Source organism: Lycium barbarum, chromosome 1, assembly GCF_019175385.1.
Source record: "Lycium barbarum isolate Lr01 chromosome 1, ASM1917538v2, whole genome shotgun sequence".
Taxonomy (NCBI): domain Eukaryota; kingdom Viridiplantae; phylum Streptophyta; class Magnoliopsida; order Solanales; family Solanaceae; genus Lycium; species Lycium barbarum.
In genome coordinates, this window is record NC_083337.1 from 141,865,943 (window position 1) to 141,884,977 (window position 19,035).

The following is a 19,035-nucleotide window of genomic DNA, read 5'->3' on the forward strand; positions in this document are numbered from 1 at the left end:
TGTACTAGTATGTGTGTCCTTTACTTATATAGTAGATGATTTAGTGTATAGAGTTTAGCTTATACGCGGAAGATTAAATCATCGGTTCTTATAAGTATAAAGTTTATGTTCACAATCTAATCTAAGATGGAAATTGGACAAATCCATCAGTATGATTGTAGCACAAGATTAAATATAATGTATCTTCATTATGGAGCGGTATAGTTCCGTCTTCTTGTACTAGTACAAATGAACGGACCAAGTAGAGATAAGTGTTTTTGTAATGAATATATAAAATAAATTCTCCAGTTCATTAAATGTACTTATACTCTTAATCTTGATATAATTATTACGATCAATGTAATTTGTTCATTATTTTGATTTATTAAAATGTACGACTCAATTGCAGGTCTATGTATTCCTGATAAATTGGATAATGGCAAAATACATTTGTGAAATAATAATTTGTTGATAGAATCCATGTCTCGACTTTGAGATTGATGATACACCTTTATGAATGCTTATAAGTCTCATATGAAAACCCTGCAGGTGCATTTTGTATCCGTCACATGATATAAGTTAAGCAGAAATATAAAGGATTTGATTAGTCAATGGATTAAATTGTCAGTAATTTAATTTAATTGATTGGTATATGTAATCTTAACATGGGAGTTAAATAAGATTTAATGAAAGATGTCGAAATTAAACTAAGGAGTGTAATTACAGTTTTTTAGTGGAATAAATTGTAATTTATTGTGGTAGGATTAATTCATTCATATTCTGAATTAATACCACAATTGGAAGCCTCGTTATTAAATCTGTGGTCCCTATTATGCCTAATTATTCTTGAACTTGGAAAATAATATTCTTGGGGAAAAGCAAGCCCACACGTTTTGGACTAGGGTTTGCACCCTAAAACGTGGTTATAAATAGTGTGCTTTTAGCCCTAACAGAGAGACTCTTTGATGAGCCGTAATGCTTGCCCACACAATTATTCACTGTCCAATGGCTAGTTAGGTTATATAGCAGAAGACTGCAGGCCGTGGAACTGAAGGATGATCCTGTGGATGGTTTTTGCTCATGCTTGAACGCTAGATTCATGGTAGCATTAACGCTTCAAGAGATAAGTATCTATTTTATGTTTGATTAAAAATCTTTATTATGTGTTGTCTATATTACATACAAGTTCGATCCTGGCTATTTACTTTCGTTGTTTATGCATGTATTCCATCACATCCTTCATGTAGATTAATTCCATAAATATGGTGTTTGCATTTGATATTTGTTTGAGCATACCATCTTCCACTAACAAGGAGTGGATTCTACACCTTTTTTGAAAATAAATTTCCCTTGATGTCACATTCCCTGTTTATTTCACTTGGAAGTAATACTCCTATATTTTATAATGATCTAAGACTTTAATTCCGAAGCAAAGTAGAAAAGAGTCTAACTTTTTCCGGCAACGGCCAAAGCATAAGGTCGCCTAAGAATGAAGACACATTTAGAAAATGTAAGGTAAGATTTTCTTGTGTTAGAGTTCCACTTGGTCAGAGAATGGACTGGTGATCTGTTTATATGGATTTGGGAGATCCTCTCCTCGTGAGATAGTTTTTGGGGTGAGTTGGAATCAAGTGGCATATCTTTACATGGTATCAGAGTCAAGTCTATCCTTGTTTAGGCTTCCTACCGATGCTCCAATTGGGCCCGGGTGTTAGGGGGGGTGTTAGAGTAGGTTAGAGTCCAACATTGGTTGGGGAATTAACTGAGCGCAGAGGCGGATCCAGAATTTGGAGGTTCCGGGTGCCACTGTGCTGTAAATGTAGACGTATTGCAATTTACACGGTCCAATTAATAGAGTGATTAAATATTTGATCGGTTTTATCAACTTTAAATTACGGTTCGGGTTATTTGTCTTTTCGATTTACGTAGACAAATATTTCCAAATATTGTATAGAAAAAATTACGCTCAGATAGGTACATAAACTAAAGCTTGCAAGCATAATTTCTACTATAACATAAAAAATAAAATAAACAAATCTTTTTTAAATCAGTGTGAACTAAGACTCAACATACCCTTTTATTTTCCATTTTGTTAAACCATTTAAATAAAATAAAATAACACATAGAAATTAAAGATAAGAAACAATGACGAAAGAGAGCGGAAAAAATTATTAAAATTTTGTCGAAGAGAGAGGAGAAGATTCGGGAGAAGAGAAAGAGTTTTCAGGAAGAAGAAGAAGAAGAAATTAGCTATCACTTTGGGCAAATACACTCAGTCACCCATCATACACAGGTACATAATTTGCCTATACTAAAAATATTTTAAGAAGTGTAGCAGCAAGGGTTCGAACTTACGCCCCTGGGGAGGAAAACCTGGCGCCTAACCATTGGGACCACGACCTCCATTTTTATTTAGGGTGGCACAATGATCTTTTATAAGATATCTTATACATATATACATACATATATATAGTTTCAACCGAGGCGTTGGGGTGGCGTGGCACTACATAGATTCGCCCCTGACTGAGTGGTCTGTTTATATGGACTTGGAAAATTCTCCCTTCATGAGCTAGTTTTTGAGGTTGAGTTAGGCTGAAATGTCATATCTTTACATCTTGAAACAACTCAGTAGGTAAGCAAGCCCCACCTATAATCCCAGAGTCGTGGGTTCGAGTCACCAAACTCTAACAAAGGGGATCAAAGGGGAGGGAATAAAAAAACAAAAAAAAAAACTCAGTACTGATAAGAAGAAAGAATCCGACTTATAGTTCGGTATGTTTGCGACTGCCCGAGGAGTGATACCTCTCTTATTTTCCCTTTTTTGTTGATAAGAAAGGAGACAATAAGCCCGTCAACATTGAATCTTCCGCTTTTGGCAGCTGTTAGACCTTTTTGTATCTCTCTTTGTACTCTTTCCTTTCTGTCTTTTCAATCTTTTCTTTCTTTAGTTTCTTTCTTAAGTAGCTTATTAGCTTGAAATCTTTCCTTGCCTTTAAGGCTTTACCGGAAACATGAATATTTTACGAGGAATGTGGAAGAAGAAATAAAAGGGGAAGAGGGTGGTGAGGTGGTATGTCAAATGACGTCCACCTCACTCATATGTCAGACCATGTGGGATTTTAATAGCCATCGTGGATCACCGTTCACTACTGGAAATAAAGCCTTCCCTCTGACAAATTAGTGGGAAATTCGTGTGAAAACATGATTTTTTCACCTCATTCCCACTGAATCAGCTCACTAGGAAAACGCATGTTGGGAAACACTACTATTTTTTCTTCTCTCACTGATTCAATTAAAATATCGGGGAGAATAGCCATTGAAGATTTTTAGTGAGAAGTTTCAGCGGGAAAATGGTGATTTTCTAGTAGTGGTTAGAAATAGGTGTATTTTTATTACTTTGCTAACGACTGGGGTGATGTTCTCCAGATAGTATAATGGAGGTTAGATATAGACAATAGTTGAAAGTAGAGAGGTAAATATGACCCCTTATCCTTGTTAGAATAAATAATCCAACCATTAGGGGTGTCTCAGTAAAATATGTGACCTAAAGTCAAAATTTAAAAAGAGGTCTTAAATTTATTTAACAAACTTTATATAGTTTATGTGATGCGTATTCTCATAGCTTCTTAAAATGCATGGCAGTTAATTATATTTTGATAGATTTTTTTTTTTTTAATGTATGATCAATTAGTGTAATCTTTCTTGAGACATTACTGATTTTACTTTTTTTTTTTTTCAATTGAGGAGATTGTTATAGAAACTATTCAAATTATTCTATAAGACAGAGAAATATTTAAAATAGAATTAAGACATAAACTGATTTAATATGCTAATAAGATATCAACTTTTACTTGAATAACTTCCCGTGTTACTTTTAATTCCAAAAATAAGTTAAAACCATCAATTTTATCGTGATTATTATGTCTTAGAAGACATTCAAACTTAAGATAATACATTTTCAGATTTAATGGCTTATTTTTCGAAAGTCGCAAAAGCTGAATTGCCCAGAAAAACAAAAAGAGAAGAACAATTCTGGAGAAGAGATAATACTTTTTCGTGTAGGATAACTTATCACAAACACAACTCATTTATAGGCAAACTATTGGAGATGTTATTACAAGGAGAATTATGGGGCGTTATAGAATTGTTACACCATTCAAAATGACTGTTACAGAGGATTAAAGTCAATTGTCACAAAGGATTAATTCTGCTGGAGCTTTTACACAAAATTTCTTTTGGAATGTATCTGGACATATTCTTGTAAGCATTTATTTGGACACTTTTCTAGTAGGCTAAAAAATATTAAAAATAATTTTGAAAACCATATCTGGATTAGGCCTAACGTAAACCTTGCGCATGGGGGGAGGCAAATTTACTAATTTTGCTTTCAAGCCCTTTTTCTCTATTCACAAGACCACTCTCTTTTACTAGCTCTTTCAAACTCAATTAAGATCAATTCAATATAAATGAGAAAAGGAATTCGTCCTAATTATGGGAGACTTTTGTCTTTCACATAATATTAAAAAAAAAAAAGAGAAGAAAAAGAACCCATACAAAATCTTTGACTTTAAGGCTGGCTTTACCATTTAACAGTGGAAATTACAAGAATGCCCTTGGTCGACGATCTTTAGTCCTCACCCATGCTTCTGGAAGCAAAAATATCATATGGTTCTTTCCGGGTTTAATTAAGGTGTTCAATGAATGATTAAGCACATAGTGTAATTGTGTGTCATCAAGTTAATTTTGGGAGTAACTTTTCTTCCGTTTACATGTGGTTTCCACTGTCCATAGTGGAAGAGAAATGTGGCAGCATACGTCCATCCCCATTCCTCTTCAGAACACCTATAAATTTAGAGGATTTCCTCACTACAATATCACATTAATTCACAACACTCTTCTCATTTTTCTAAAGGCAAAAAAACTAAAAAAAATGGTCTTCCTCAAAAACGATTACACTTTTCTCTGCATGTTTTTGCTCTTGCCTACGCTATGCTACAGCGATAATTATGTTTCAAGAGCTGCATATTACAGTACCCCTGATGGCATGGGGACACCAAGTATATGCCCTTTTTATCTTATAGTATATGTTAAATTTATAATTAACGTTTTGTAGGTACATAAAGTTTTTAGTTGACTCCATGTCAAGACTTTTTATTTTTATAAAATTATCAAATTATACGTCACTTTGTTGATAACCATTGATTAATTTGACTTTCAAAATCGACTTATTAGTGTGACCTAAAAATGAGATGAAAATGTAACTAAAGTTTAAGAGAACATCACCCACATCTTAATACATGATCTTAACCCGGCCCTTCCCAATAATACAGATAAAGTTAATTATTAAGTAAACTTGCATGCACTAGCTAATTACTATTTTAACTTTAACATTTAATCAGGTGGAGCGTGTGGTTACGGAGACTATGGCAAAGATGTTAATGGTGGCGAGGTTTTTACAGCCTCCAAGAGGCTTTACAAAAATGGAGTTGGCTGTGGAGCTTGCTACCAGGTAATTAATCTAATCCTTGTTGCTTTAGGATTTAATTACACACATTAATACCTATGTATTTTAATTGATTATAGCAAATTATTTGCTTTATTTTTAAAAGTATCAAATTATGCTTACTATGGGTAGTTAGTTAGTTACATGTTGGTTCATGTTACTTAAATTTATATATACCAACAGTGTAAAAAATTACACTATCAGGTCAACTCAAAATATCTACGACTAATTTTCATAAAAAGTGAGTCAGCAATTCATGGAAGAATGAATCGGTAAAAAACTTATGACTACACCAACTACAAGAAAAGACCTCCTGATAGTCAATATGGGGCCTCAACACCCATCTATGCACGGTGTTCTTCGACTCATCGTTACTCTAGATGGTGAAGATGTTGTCGACTGCGAACCGGTATTGGGTTATCTACATAGAGGGATGGAGAAAATTGCGGAAAATCAAACAATTATAAAATGTTTGCCTTATGTAACACGTTGGGACTATTTAGCTACTATGTTAACAGAAGCAATAACTATAAATGGACTCAAAACAATTAGGCAACATTCAAGTACCTAAATGGGCTTAGCTATATCATTATGTCGGAGTTGAGTCAGATATATAGCTTCTCTATGGCTCGCTCCTCTGCAATCTTGAAAATAAAACAGATTACCTCCTATAACAAATAACTATGACCTTATATTCCTTACACCGACGATGTTCAATATGTACTTAATCATCAGTAGCATTAAATAACAAGGAAAATTTACAGGTAAGGTGCAAGGACAAGGGATTATGCAGTGAAGAAGGTACAAAGGTAGTGGTGACTGACAGTGGAGAAGGGCCTGGAACAGACTTCATTCTCAGCTACCGCGCCTATGCTAAATTGGCTAAGCAGCCTAATATGGCTAAGCATTTGTTTGCTAAAGGAGTGGTTGAAGTAGAATATCGTAGAGTTTCTTGCAAATATGGAGCAAATCTGATGCTTAAAATCGATGAACATAGCAAGCACCCTAACTACCTTGCTATTGTTGTTATGAACCAAGGTGGTGCTACTGACATCCTCGCTGTCGAAGTCTACGAGGTTCGTCTCATTTACCATATTAACAAAATCTTTTTGGGGCTGCAATCAGTGGCGGAGGCAGAGTTTTTACCGAAGTCTTCATTATCTAGTATATATATATACATTAAAAAAATTAACCTTTTATATACAGTGAGATTTTACAATGAAGAGGTTCAGATGAACACCATTCTTCTGCCCCTCTAGCTCCGCCCTTGGCTGAAACTAGTGTGGATGATAGACGAGTCGGAGCAGGGCAGAGGAGCCTGTCCACACGCCCTATACCATATTGAGTCAACTTGCCACATTTACTATCCAATAATCCTATTTTTTCAACCTTATTTTCAAGATAAATTAAGATTAGCACAAATTTTAACTGTGCCAATTCACTTAAATTATGCTTATAGTTGTAGTCAGGTTTAATCTCAAGGATGATCATCCAACTAATAAAGTTCTATTGCAGTAAAGTCATAAAAAATTGTAAATAAACAACACGGCCATATTTCGTAGTATAAAGTATAGGAAAGTCATCAAAACTTCATCAACTTTGTGCATTGTATATTGATAACCTTTCAAGGACTATCTACCTTTAGTATTTATGTGATGATAAGAGTCTATCTTGGCAATGAATAATTGCTATATGTTGATGCAGGAGGAAACAAAAGAATGGATATCAATGAGGAGGTCCTATGGAGCTGTGTTCGACCTACCGAACCCACCAAATGGTGAACTTAAAGTGAGGTTCCTCACAAGTGCTGGTGCTGAGACCAAATGGGTGCAGTCTGATAAGGCTGTAATCCCTGCTGAATGGGAAGCTGGGACTACTATTGAGACGGACATTCAGCTCTCTTAGACAAAAAAATAAAAATATATAAGCATTATAACATATATCTATGTCTAATGAGTTATTAGTGCTTGGCTATCAGTTTACAGAAGTAATTTTAGATTAGTTGCGGGTGTACTAGGAATCACGCACGGTGAACACGATGCTTTAAGCATCGTCTTGAGTTATATGTGTTAAGTTCTTGTACTTCGTTCTCTAATATATATTATAATAGTAATAAATTTCTTCACTGCTGTTTGTTTTAACTATCTTGTTGAGTTATCATGGCTCGAGTTCTTGTACTTCGTTCTCTATTTGATGTAAAACATAGTACTAGTAGCAGTTGATTCAACATATAAGTAATGAGTGTAGTTGCAACTAGTAAAGTTGGAAGACTTTATATCGTCTGTTCTAGTGTGGTTAGATTTTGCAGCAACCAGGGATCTTGAATACGTCCCCGTTCTTTCCGCTGCTGACATGATTGTTAGATTCACAAAAGAAACAACAGATCTTAACTACAGTTATCAGATTACAACTTCCATCATGTGCATTGATTCAGTAAGTATGGTGAGCTTGCATTTGATATTTGCTCTAGTATACCGTCTTCCAATAATATAACTCACTACAGAAAAAACGCTTTTTCCCAGCAGTTTGGTCCTTTATTTTGGGATGGTTCAAACTGCCGCAGTATAAAATCATTTTAGACCTGTCGCCTGATAAGGGGTCGGAAAACCCTTTTCCGACGGTTTAGTAGAACTGCTGGAATAACTGCAACAAATTACTAAACAGAGGCGGTTTTGTTATGTTTAGCGGCGATTTGTAACTCATATACGATTTCCCGGCGGTTTAGGTTGATTTTACGGCAGTTTAACCCATAAAACTCACAGTACGATTTCCCGGCAGTTTGTAATTCAATTTGTGGCGGTTTGACCCCATTTTATTCTGTAGAATTTGCCTAATATTTTTACATATTCCAACCAATAAACAACATAGCAATTAAATAGAAAAACAACTTTGGCAAAATATATAGCTCATTTCAATTACAACAGCCATCTGATCACAAGACAAAAACTCTGTACTACTCAATAAAAGGCACAGTGGCAAAAAACCTCAAATAACTAGAATAATAGGTTCAAAAACAAGCAACATAGCTCCCATTTGGAGAATTCTTAACGGAACAATTTCTATTTGTCCAAATATAAGACCTAAAATCTGATAAACTGATGCAAAATCCACAGTTCCAGAAAAACAAGTTCATTGCTAACAAAATTAGAACTGAAATCCATAAGCAAAATCCAGGTTGAACAACATGATTAGCATCGCGGTGGGTTTCAACATTTGGATGAGGAATGTGGTCTTGGCCTGTTTGATGCCTGAAAATATAAACATAAAAAACAAATAAAAACAATAAGGAATAACACTTTTCAGATAAAGAATAACCTACTACTTGAGTACCACAAAGTTTAACACTTCTCTCCTGAGGGGAATTTAAGTATTGCATATAAGCAATTCCAACACGAAGAAACCTTTTGTTGATCAATGCTAATTAAACTTTTTGGCCATTAACGCATACCGAAGATCAATGCTACTTAAACTTTTTGGCCATCATCTCCTACTTCTTAAACCTCTCTCCCTATCTATTCTTTCATTTTGTTCTGAACAAGTTATATTAGTGGTAGAAATAAATAGTTTTAGATTTGAACTTTTACTTTTCAAGATCTTTTGAGAATTTTTAGGGGATCTAGCTAGGAGCTTTCAATAAAGGCAGCTAATTTTTAAGAAAAGGTAGAAGAAAAGATTATGGTGATCACTGCAGCTGCCACTTCACTTTTACTACTACTTGCTTCTCATCATTCCCATTTGCAAATTTCAAAACCATCCACATGATTTAAACCTTAGAACCATGTAAATAAAAACTTCATTTGACTTTGTCCTTTTCTTGAAGCACCAACTTAAAAATTCCTTCACAAAAAGCCAAAGGAGTAGACCTTTTTTTTTTTCCTTTTTGCCTAAAGTTTTTTTTTTTTTTTTTTTTTTTTTTTTTTTTATGGCATGGATAGTGGAGGAAGTAGTAACATTATGTTGAGGGACTATAGGAAAGGGAATTGGATAGTGCAAGAAACAATGGTTCTTATAGAAGCAAAAAAGATGGATGATGAAAGGAGAATGAAAAGACAAGATAGTGAAAGAGGGAATAAACCAGGAGAATTAAGATGGAAATGGGTGGAAGATTATTGTTGGAGAAATGGTTGTTTAAGATGGGACCAAAAGTTAGGTAAAAAGAAAGCAGAAAACAATGATAACAAAACTGCTTTAAACAATTCCCTCAATGCAAGTATAAACAAACACAAAAATCCAAAAAGTCAGTAACCAATGCAAGTAGATAAACTCTGTATTTGTAATGACTCTTTAACTTAGAAAGAAACCGAACTGTTTTCATATTCGAGTTACTGGAAATTTGTTTTGAAAGGGAATTTATCATTTTCTATTCAGACATTCCATATTTCAAGAATTTCCGGAAACATACCCCATGTTAGGAGGAACAAATAGTTATTTCAACAGAAAAAAAATACAAAAATATAATAATAGTGCACCTGTATAATGTCGTCATATACACTATTCTTGTAGTTAACTGGAACCTTATGCCATGACTTGTAACACATAGGAAATTTAGAAAAGTCAGACCCTAAATCTCCCATGAAGCCACCCAAGAGACCACCTGCATCATCTATTGGTTGGCCAAGCTTATTGCACGGGATGATAATTCTTTTACCTGTAGGAAGTGACCAAATATCTCGCACCTTCAGTCTTCCTTCTGTAATGGTACCACCCTCATCTAGAACAAAAATTGTCATATTTTAAATAATATTGTTGTCAAGCAAATCGAAAATACAAGAGTAATAATGATGCTTACCAATAAGACTGACAATCCAATAGCTCTTCTTCTTACTTGCAGTAGTCTCACTAGAAGTAGGAGGGACATCATCATCATCCGATGAATCAGATTCAGATGAAGCATACTCAGGCCCATGTGTCGGTGGCATGCTAACATGATCACTAACATTAGACGACGAAGCACCAGAACAAGCTCCACTACAAGTTTGTGATGCAGAACCAGCTTCAGGTGCTGCAACCTTAAAGCGTTTACACCTAACCTCATGAGAATTTGCAGAAGTGATCTCTGTATTAAGTGGTGTAGCCTTGAACCTTCTTGGCCTAGCCATTGCTACAAATATAGGCAGAAAGTTAGTAACACATAATTTTAGCAACAACCAATTAAAAAGCAGAGACTTTAATAGAGAAAATTAAAGTCAAAAATTAACATCAAGTGTCCAAACAGAAGCCTATTATATAGGTGGAGGAACTCTAATTAAATGTGCAACAAACAGTTTGGATGACGCAGTGTTCATTTAAAACTTTTAAAATCTGGTAGTCATATTTCTAAATAGTATTTATCTTCATCTTCTATTTTCATCCCTTGTCAATTGTAAATCTTGATCACCATCAGGAAGCCGACTACCCAGATCTTCTTGTGAAGAAGAAATGATATCATAAATGGACTCGTCTTCTGTTTCTTCTCCCATGTCATACAAGTCTCTTGGTTTTAGATGAACAACAACACTCCATTGTTTTTCCTTTTCATCATCAACATAATATACAAGTTGGGCCTGTGATGCCAATATATACAGCTCATGCTCTTCCCGATCACCAAGATGTATCAAACGGGAAAAATTAACACTCGTAAATCCCAACTCGTTTTTTTTTATGCCTCTATCAGTAGTGGTATTAGCCCATTGACACTTGAACAAGGTAACTGTAAATTGACCATTGTAGTTCAATTCGATTATGTCCACCAATTTTCCGTAATACGGAACACCTCCAACTACCATATTGTTGTCACGGTTGCTTGCATAACTTCTAGTATCAAATGTACCAAATACTCCACAGTTTTGAGTTTTCAGCCCATGCTCTCGTGATAGAGTTCTAAATTTGAATCCATTGACATTGTATGAAGTAAATCTCTTAGCTTCTTCAAGTGGTCCAACTGCAAGCCACCTAAGTTCCCTGGAATGCTCATTGACGTCATTCAAAATCTGACATTGAGAATGAGCCATATAAATTCATGATTGATTAAATCTCCAAAGTAGGAAGAAAATATGACATAACTTTCACTTACTCGCTTTTGAAACCAGTAAACAAATTCTTTGTGCACAATTTTATCTATCGTAGATTCTGACCGAGTTCGACTCCTTAACCTTCTCTTTGTTTCTGTCCTAAATTACCTATATAGAAAATAAGTTAACATTTAGCAGCAACAGTAGCTAGATTAATTTCCGGTGAATTAAATAGCAAAATCAAAGCAACAGTAATGAGTGGTAGAAAAAACAGTTAGCAACAACAGTAGCTATAAGAGTCAGTGATAAGAAAATAGAGAGCAGAGAGAAATGAAAATAGTTTGCATATAATTATGATAAAATCACAACTACTTGGCTACTGCTGGATAAAATCACACACACAAAAATCTACTAGATTGCATTTAATTTACTTACTGGATAAATGGGTCAACTGCTGGACAATTAATTAACACATGACGATGTGCTTGTAGCTTCTGCATTGGTGGTAGCTTAAAATATGAGCCCGCTACTGATTTGCTAATTTTTGGGAACATAGTTTCCTTTTCATGATATCCAACATCATCAGGTTTATCATCCTGTCACGCCCCAAATCTGGAGTGGCGTGACCGACACTCGATGCCAACCTAGGCCCAAGCGAACCACTCTAAATCTAAAACTTTAGGAGTAACCCCTAACTTAAACCAATAAGGCCTACCTGTAACACCCCGTATCTTAGAACTCATGTTAGACTCGTATCATTAGAGTTTTAGCGAAAAATTTGAAAGTTTGTACGTATTACGAAAGTGGTTGACAAGCCTGCTTCGAGCACCTGTAACAACTTGATTAGTTGATAATTTGAGGAAACTTAAAACATGAAAGTTGTAGCCCTTTGGAATAGATTTCCAACGGTATCCTGTAGAGCTCAAACAGAGCTCTATGCTAAGGGTTATGCCTATTTTACTAACGCTGGTTAGAGCAGAATTTTTCGATTTTGGGTTACGTTTTTTAGCTTTTTCCTACTCGAATTGGGACTCCCTATTTTATTATTTTATGAAGCAAAAAGGTCCATAACACTATTATAAACCCTAAGAGACTATTATTTTTCTCTCTACCTCCATCCCTAAAGAACCTAGTGTAACACCCCGTACCTTTAACGAAAGTTTTGACCACGATCCTAGACTTAGAACATCAGATAAAGAATGTGGAAATTGAAATTTTTCTGTTCAGTTGTGATATGGTGGTTTACGCCCATGAACAGTGACCGTATTTCAATTTACGACCATGAACAGTGCCCGTAAACTGAAACCAAGAATTTCTGAACATTCTGGAATTTGACATTTTGAGGTCATATGGTTAAATACGGACCGTATTTCACTTTACGGCCCGTATTTCAAAACGTATTTCGAATTTGGGAAAACTTCCTTGATGAAAGTTGTATAGCATTGAAATACCTTTCCAACGGTATCTTACGGGGGTCAAACGGACATCTGTGCAAGGAGTTATGACCATTTTACTGAAGCGACACAGTGCAGTCCAAAGTGCAGAATACGGTCCGTAAATCAATTTACGGCCCGTAAACTGACTTTACGACCAGCAGTGTTCAGGTCGTAAATTTCACTTTCACAGAACAATATATATTCGTCCATATCAGTTCAACTCATTATTTTTCATTCCTTCAAACCCTAGAACGACCTCCTACTCTCCTCCAACATCAAGAACACCAAGGTAAGTCCATTCTAATTATTCCAACTCAATTCTAACATATATCCTTGTAATCTAAACAATAAATCATCATTCCTAATATAGGGTTTTCAAGAAAACCCATCTCAAGATTCAAGAATCAAGATTTGGGAAATCTTCTCCAAAATTCAAGTCTTTAATTCAGGTTTTGGAGCAATTAAGGGTTTGCAACATATTTCCTTCCAAAGTGATTCAAGCTAGGTTTTGGGTGTTCTTCAATAGAAAAGTGAATTGTTAAATCTTGTTTAACAAATTAAGGTATGCCTCTTTTGAACATACTCTTTTGATCGATTTTTTTTTTATAAACTCTTTGATTTTGATTCGTATGTCTCTTTTGAAAAATCTTATTTTGGAATGCATGACTTCTTTTCTTGAAGGTTCTTTATTGAATAGAAAGGGTGAACTTCTCATACAAAACCCTAATGTATGTCTAAGATTTTAATAATGTTCTTACCCTTATCATTGATAGATTTGACGGGTTAGAATAGAGAAAATGGCATTGAAAGCTCGGTTATGATTTTTGGATATCAAATGATTTGTGGGCTGTTTTGGTATGATTAAATGGATAGAATTAGTTGGATATTGATATAAAATAATTGTTGAGATTGTTGTTGATGTTGTTGTTCTTGAATTTGGAAGTATAAATATTATTCAAGATCCTTTAATGAATGAAAGGAAAAGAAATCTTTTCATGTTCCTTGAACTCTAATTCATGTTTAAATGGTGGTTAATGTGTGTGAGGGGACAAACCCACATTAAACCTAGATTGTAACAAACCCTATATATGTATGTGATATTATGAATGTTTTCCTCTATAAGATATGTTTAATAATGATGGTTAAGGGTTGGTAATGATATTCTCATTGATGATTTAAGACATGGAAATCTTTCGTAAAGAAGTTATACGTTTTCAAACATTGGTCGGAATAACTTATCCTTTCAATATGGCATAATGCTCCGTAATGATAATTTGACTACAAAGATGATTTCTTTTAGACAAGGTCATGCGTGTGTAGGGTCAAGCCCGCATCGAACCTTACACGAACTATACTACTTTGTGAAACTCGCTTTTCCCCATTATTGGATGATTGAACTTAAATCTTCTAAAGGTTAGACCTTCAACTTGTTTTGTTGTAAAATTGGTTTCTTAAACTTGAAATTTGAATAAGATATTTGAATAAGATTCTCAATCGGTGGTAACTTGAAATGCCTCTATTTGGGATGATGACTTGAGAAGTGAGGTTCGGCCCTAAGCCATAATTGATAATTTAGTAATATGACATTATTTGTATTTTTGTTTGTGTTTTTGTAACTGTATGGTAAAGTTGTGTTTGTCCAGAGGACGATTAGCCTCCGTGGTTTCCTAACCAGGAGTATCGATTGATTGATTAGTTTGCCTATGAGTGGCTTGCTTTCTATCTTGTTTCCTGTGAGTGGCTTGTAGTGATATAGAATTCGTAAGTGAAATTCTTGGCATGGTAAATGGTAAAGAGTTAAATTGATATGCCTTTCGTTGATCGATATGTGTAATGAACTTAATTGTTATTGACGGTATGACTGCTTTGAGACAATTGGTGAATCGACTTCTATGCCATGGACTTTGTTGTTCTGTTTGCCTTGCTATTCGGGAGGAGGAGTAGCCACTATGGATCCTAGTGTATTAATTGCCTTGCCATTCGGGAGGAGGAGTGGCCACTCCCGGGTTCGCTACCTGGGGTGCATTAATGGCCTTGCTATTCGGGAGGAAGAGTAGCCACCGTGAATCTATATTTCGGTGTATTGCGCAGTGTGCCTAGCCATTCGGGAGGATGAATGGTTACCGGGGATTTCATATCCCGGTGTGTTTATGCCTAGCCATTCGGGAGGATGAGTGGTCACCGAGACTTTATAATTCGGTGTGGTGAGTTGTGACAAGGGAACCCTACGGTCATTCCCTCGATGTGATTCTTGGGCTTGTGTCAGTATGTAAAATATTCGTATATGTGTAATATTCGTAATCTCTCATGGAACCGTTGTTGACAATCATGATCAATTTGAAAGGCATAATTAAAAGTTGTAACTTAACAAAAGACTTCATAATCGATTTTTGATAATTCTTATGGAGATACACATGTTGAATACTTGTTTCTATATTGATTAATGGATTTGTAAACTGTTTAACAAATGATATTGAGAATCACAAAGTGGAATGGCTGTTTTTATGCTATCTTTTTCAGAACTGATTTCTTTATATATTATTATATTTTATTTTCATAATACTTGTTGTCCCCGAGGCACTCACTGAGTACAAAAGTACTCAGGCATACCATTGTTGTTTTTGATGGTATGTTAGGTAACGAAGAAGAGCAGGTTCGTGATACTTTCGACGCTTAATAGGACTTGCTACTGCTGTGAATTTGGTGAGCCCACATCCTTGTTCGTGGGACACTTTCCGTTTCATTTATTATTCTAGATTTCCGGGCTGCGTCCCGAAGTTTGACGATTGTTATGTCTCTTAGAAGCTCCATAGATAGTTGTTAGAATTGTTGGTAGATTGTCAAAAGTCTCGTACGACTTAATGGGTGTTTGCCACGTTGATGGCCATTGCTTATAAAGACTTCCGCTGATTTAATTCATGTGTTACATTTAATTTATAAATTGTTGGAGGCGAATATTGAACCTGGCGGGTTCAAGTATTATTATTATGTCATTTAGGTTCTTCCGATGTTGTTCATGACGTCGGATGCCGGTCACGTCTAGGGTGGGTTTTGGGGCGTGACACCTAGACACTTCAATCTTTCAAGAAACTCATTCTTTTAATCAAGAAAAATCAAGAAACCTTCAAGAATTTGGTTTGGCAATCTAGTTTTCTAAGGTTTTCTCCAAGGTAAATATTTTAATCAAGAACCTTTGTATTCTACAAGATTTATCATTTATAAAGACTAGAATAAATCCATCCATCCCGTTACCCTATAAAAAATCAAGAGTTGTAAAAAGTTGGAGAAAACTCTAGTATTTTTCTGTTGAGTTTCATTCCGACCATCCATATTAATCTGGTGTTATCGATAATATAACCGTTGGATCGGGCTCAAATTTTAACTGAGTGTTCATAACACATAAGTCTAAACTATGAACGGTGGAGATTGGATTTGGAGGTCCGGAGAAGTACCCTTTGAGCCACAAACAGTAGCTACGAAAATCAGTGAAAACTCTTCTCAAGGTTTCAAATTCAAAACTTTTGGAATTCTTCTTAAAAGATTTAGACTTTTCTTCAAGTTTTGGAACGATTAAGGTATGTGGAGTTACTATCTATGTGTGGGAACATCATTGTTCTTCCCCACGCCTCATAATCCATAAATTATGATTCTTTACGAAAACTAGGGTTTCTATACCATGCTCATGAGAACTCTAGGTCCATGTCCATGATTATATTATGTATGAATTGTTATAATTTCATCATTGAGTTCTTAATATTTCTTTATGATTATTAAGAATCTGTCCGTAATCTATGAAAAATCCATATATCTCATTCCATGGGTTCATGCATGCTAGTTTATGATATATTATGCTATTTTCAAGAAAATACTATACATGTTTTACAAGTTCATGCAAGCAAGCTATAATTTATGATATCCATGTACAAGCAAAGTTATATTCATGAAAACCATGGGCAGAAAGTGCCACTTATTCTACATGTTCATGATTTTGGGAGTTGCTTTAATTACCGAGGAAGGCTTCAGATAGCCTGAAACTACGTAGCCACCGTAGGATGAGGATCGCTCCACCCATGTCCCGGACGATCTCTCATAATGATTGGATCCTTTCATATTTTATTAAATCTCATGTTCCCTGGCAAGGACTGAGTGTTCTGCTGTCAGGACGCATGCACCAGACCATGTATCGGTTATAAGTTATTGCTCTCCCTACTTACGATATTTTTACCATGTTATATATATATATATATATATATATATAACATGGTAAAAATATTCATGTTCATGAACAGTTTTCAGTTTCACTTTAAGTGCTTATCATTATTATTTCATGTCTCGTGTTATTTCATTCAGTTGCTTTACATACCAGTACATTTAAAGTGCTGACGTCCCATTTCTATTGCCCGGGGGCCTGCATTTCACGATGCAGGTATGGACTTACAGGACGACAGATGTACTCTATAGGATCATCCACGTATCAGCTTTTGGTGAGCCCCATCTTCTTCGGGGTTTGGTCATTATTTACTTTTCTGATAGTTATGCATTTGAGGTATGCTGGGGGCCTTGTCCCAATAAGTATGTTTAGCATTTCAGACTCATGTTAGAGGTTTCATAGACTAGTCAGTGTGTCATGTCAGATATTCAGAGTCGTGTATCCATCTTTGGCTCAATTTATGATATTTTCGCATTAATGTTTTAAACAAGTATTTTATTAAATATTATGACATATCATGTTTTATAAATGCTCATCACATTACATGCTATATTTCGTTCATGTTATGCCTCATGATGATTCAGCAAGCCATATGGTTCGCTCGGTCACATGCAGTAAGGCACCGAGTGCCGTGTTTCGCCCAGGCCATGGTTCGGGGCGTGACACTACCTGCACACAAACGATACTAACAAGTCGGCGAGGCTGTATTCTGGATATATATATATATATATATATATATATACTGACCATCGCGTCTGAACTAGGGACACATATCCAAAATATAAATACACAATTGAGCAAGCCGACGAGGCTGCCATGTATGCTGTACAACAAAATGAGAGCCGGCAAGGCTACATAACATCCCCAACAACGTACAACTATCCACAGACCTCTAGGAAACACGAGCTGTAGAAAGAATAGGACATGGCCCCGTCATACCTGTATATACATGTCAAAATAGCATATTTCAAAGGGACTGCAGCTCCGGACCAAGTGGAGCTTTCACGCCCCAAAACCCACCCTAGACGTGACCGGCATCCGACGTCATGAACAACATCGGAAGAACCTAAACGATACAATAATAACACTTGAACCCGCCAGGTTCAACATTCTCCTCCAACAGTTTATAAAGTAAATGTAACAAATCATGAATATATAAATTAAATCAGCGGAAGTCTTTATTCACCAAATACTTAGTCAAACGTAATAATGTGCCCGAGAGTTAATCAATAACTCAACAACTACCCACAAGAACGTATACTATGGAGCTTCTAAGATAATGAGCAATGTCTAAATCATCGGGACGCAGCCCGAAACTAAAAGACGAAAAGTAAGTTCACTTAAGTCGTAGGCGTATCACGAACCTGCTCCTCAATGATACCTAACATGCCATCAAACACAACAATGGTATGCCTGAGTACTGGGTACTCAATGAGTGTCTAAGGGGCAATAGTTAACAAAACAAGATATAGTGAATAAAATCAATAAAATGATATCAATGAAAATAACAGTTCAAACCCAGGAATAAAGTGAGTCAGCAACATTAAAGAGTCATCAAAGAACCCAACAATGACAAACACATTAACTTAACTCCTTACCATTTACCAGGTCAAGTATTTCACTGACGAATTCAAATCACCATAAGCCACTCACGGGTAGATCAATCAATCGATACTCCGGGTTAGGAAACCGCGGAGGCTAATCATCCCCTGGACTAGCACAGCAATAGATACTCCGGGCTTAGAAGCAACAGAGGCTAATCGTCCTCTGGACTAGCACAGCCATAGATACTCCGGTCTAGGAAGTTACGGAGGCTAATCGTCCTCTGGACTAGCACAGCAATAGATACTCTGCGCTAGGAAGCAAGGAGGCTAATCGTCCTCTGGACTAGCACAACCATAGATACTCCGGTCTAGG

At 35.7% G+C, this 19,035-nt stretch overlaps 2 protein-coding genes and 1 long non-coding RNA gene across 4 annotated transcripts; 2 read left to right on the forward strand and 1 right to left on the reverse strand.

The window, feature by feature from the left end:
• Positions 1 to 4,873: 4,873 nt before the first annotated feature.
• Positions 4,874 to 7,607, forward strand: LOC132609976 (expansin-like B1). Its single transcript, XM_060324240.1, has 4 exons — positions 4,874 to 5,036; positions 5,379 to 5,488; positions 6,247 to 6,558; positions 7,187 to 7,607. The coding sequence occupies exons 1-4, from the start codon at positions 4,910 to 4,912 to the stop codon at positions 7,385 to 7,387; spliced, it is 750 nt and encodes a 249-aa protein (XP_060180223.1). The 5' UTR covers positions 4,874 to 4,909; the 3' UTR covers positions 7,388 to 7,607.
• Positions 7,608 to 8,353: 746 nt separating this feature from the next.
• Positions 8,354 to 10,601, reverse strand: LOC132610058 (uncharacterized). 2 transcript variants are annotated; one of them, XM_060324408.1, is made up of 4 exons: positions 10,272 to 10,601; positions 10,131 to 10,193; positions 9,952 to 10,008; positions 8,678 to 8,730 (listed from the first exon to the last, which is right to left on the reverse strand). In XM_060324408.1, the coding sequence occupies exons 1-3, from the start codon at positions 10,579 to 10,581 to the stop codon at positions 9,998 to 10,000; spliced, it is 384 nt and encodes a 127-aa protein (XP_060180391.1). In that variant the 5' UTR covers positions 10,582 to 10,601; the 3' UTR covers positions 8,678 to 8,730; positions 9,952 to 9,997. The 2 variants fall into 2 exon arrangements, with proteins under 2 accessions (XP_060180324.1, XP_060180391.1); XM_060324341.1 differs by having other exon boundaries at positions 8,354 to 8,730; positions 9,952 to 10,193.
• Positions 10,602 to 12,616: 2,015 nt separating this feature from the next.
• Positions 12,617 to 15,605, forward strand: LOC132610187 (uncharacterized). The gene is made up of 3 exons (XR_009571065.1): positions 12,617 to 13,197; positions 13,279 to 13,470; positions 15,545 to 15,605. It is a non-coding gene; the product is annotated as an uncharacterized LOC132610187 (long non-coding RNA).
• The last annotated feature ends 3,430 nt before the right edge of the window (positions 15,606 to 19,035 follow it).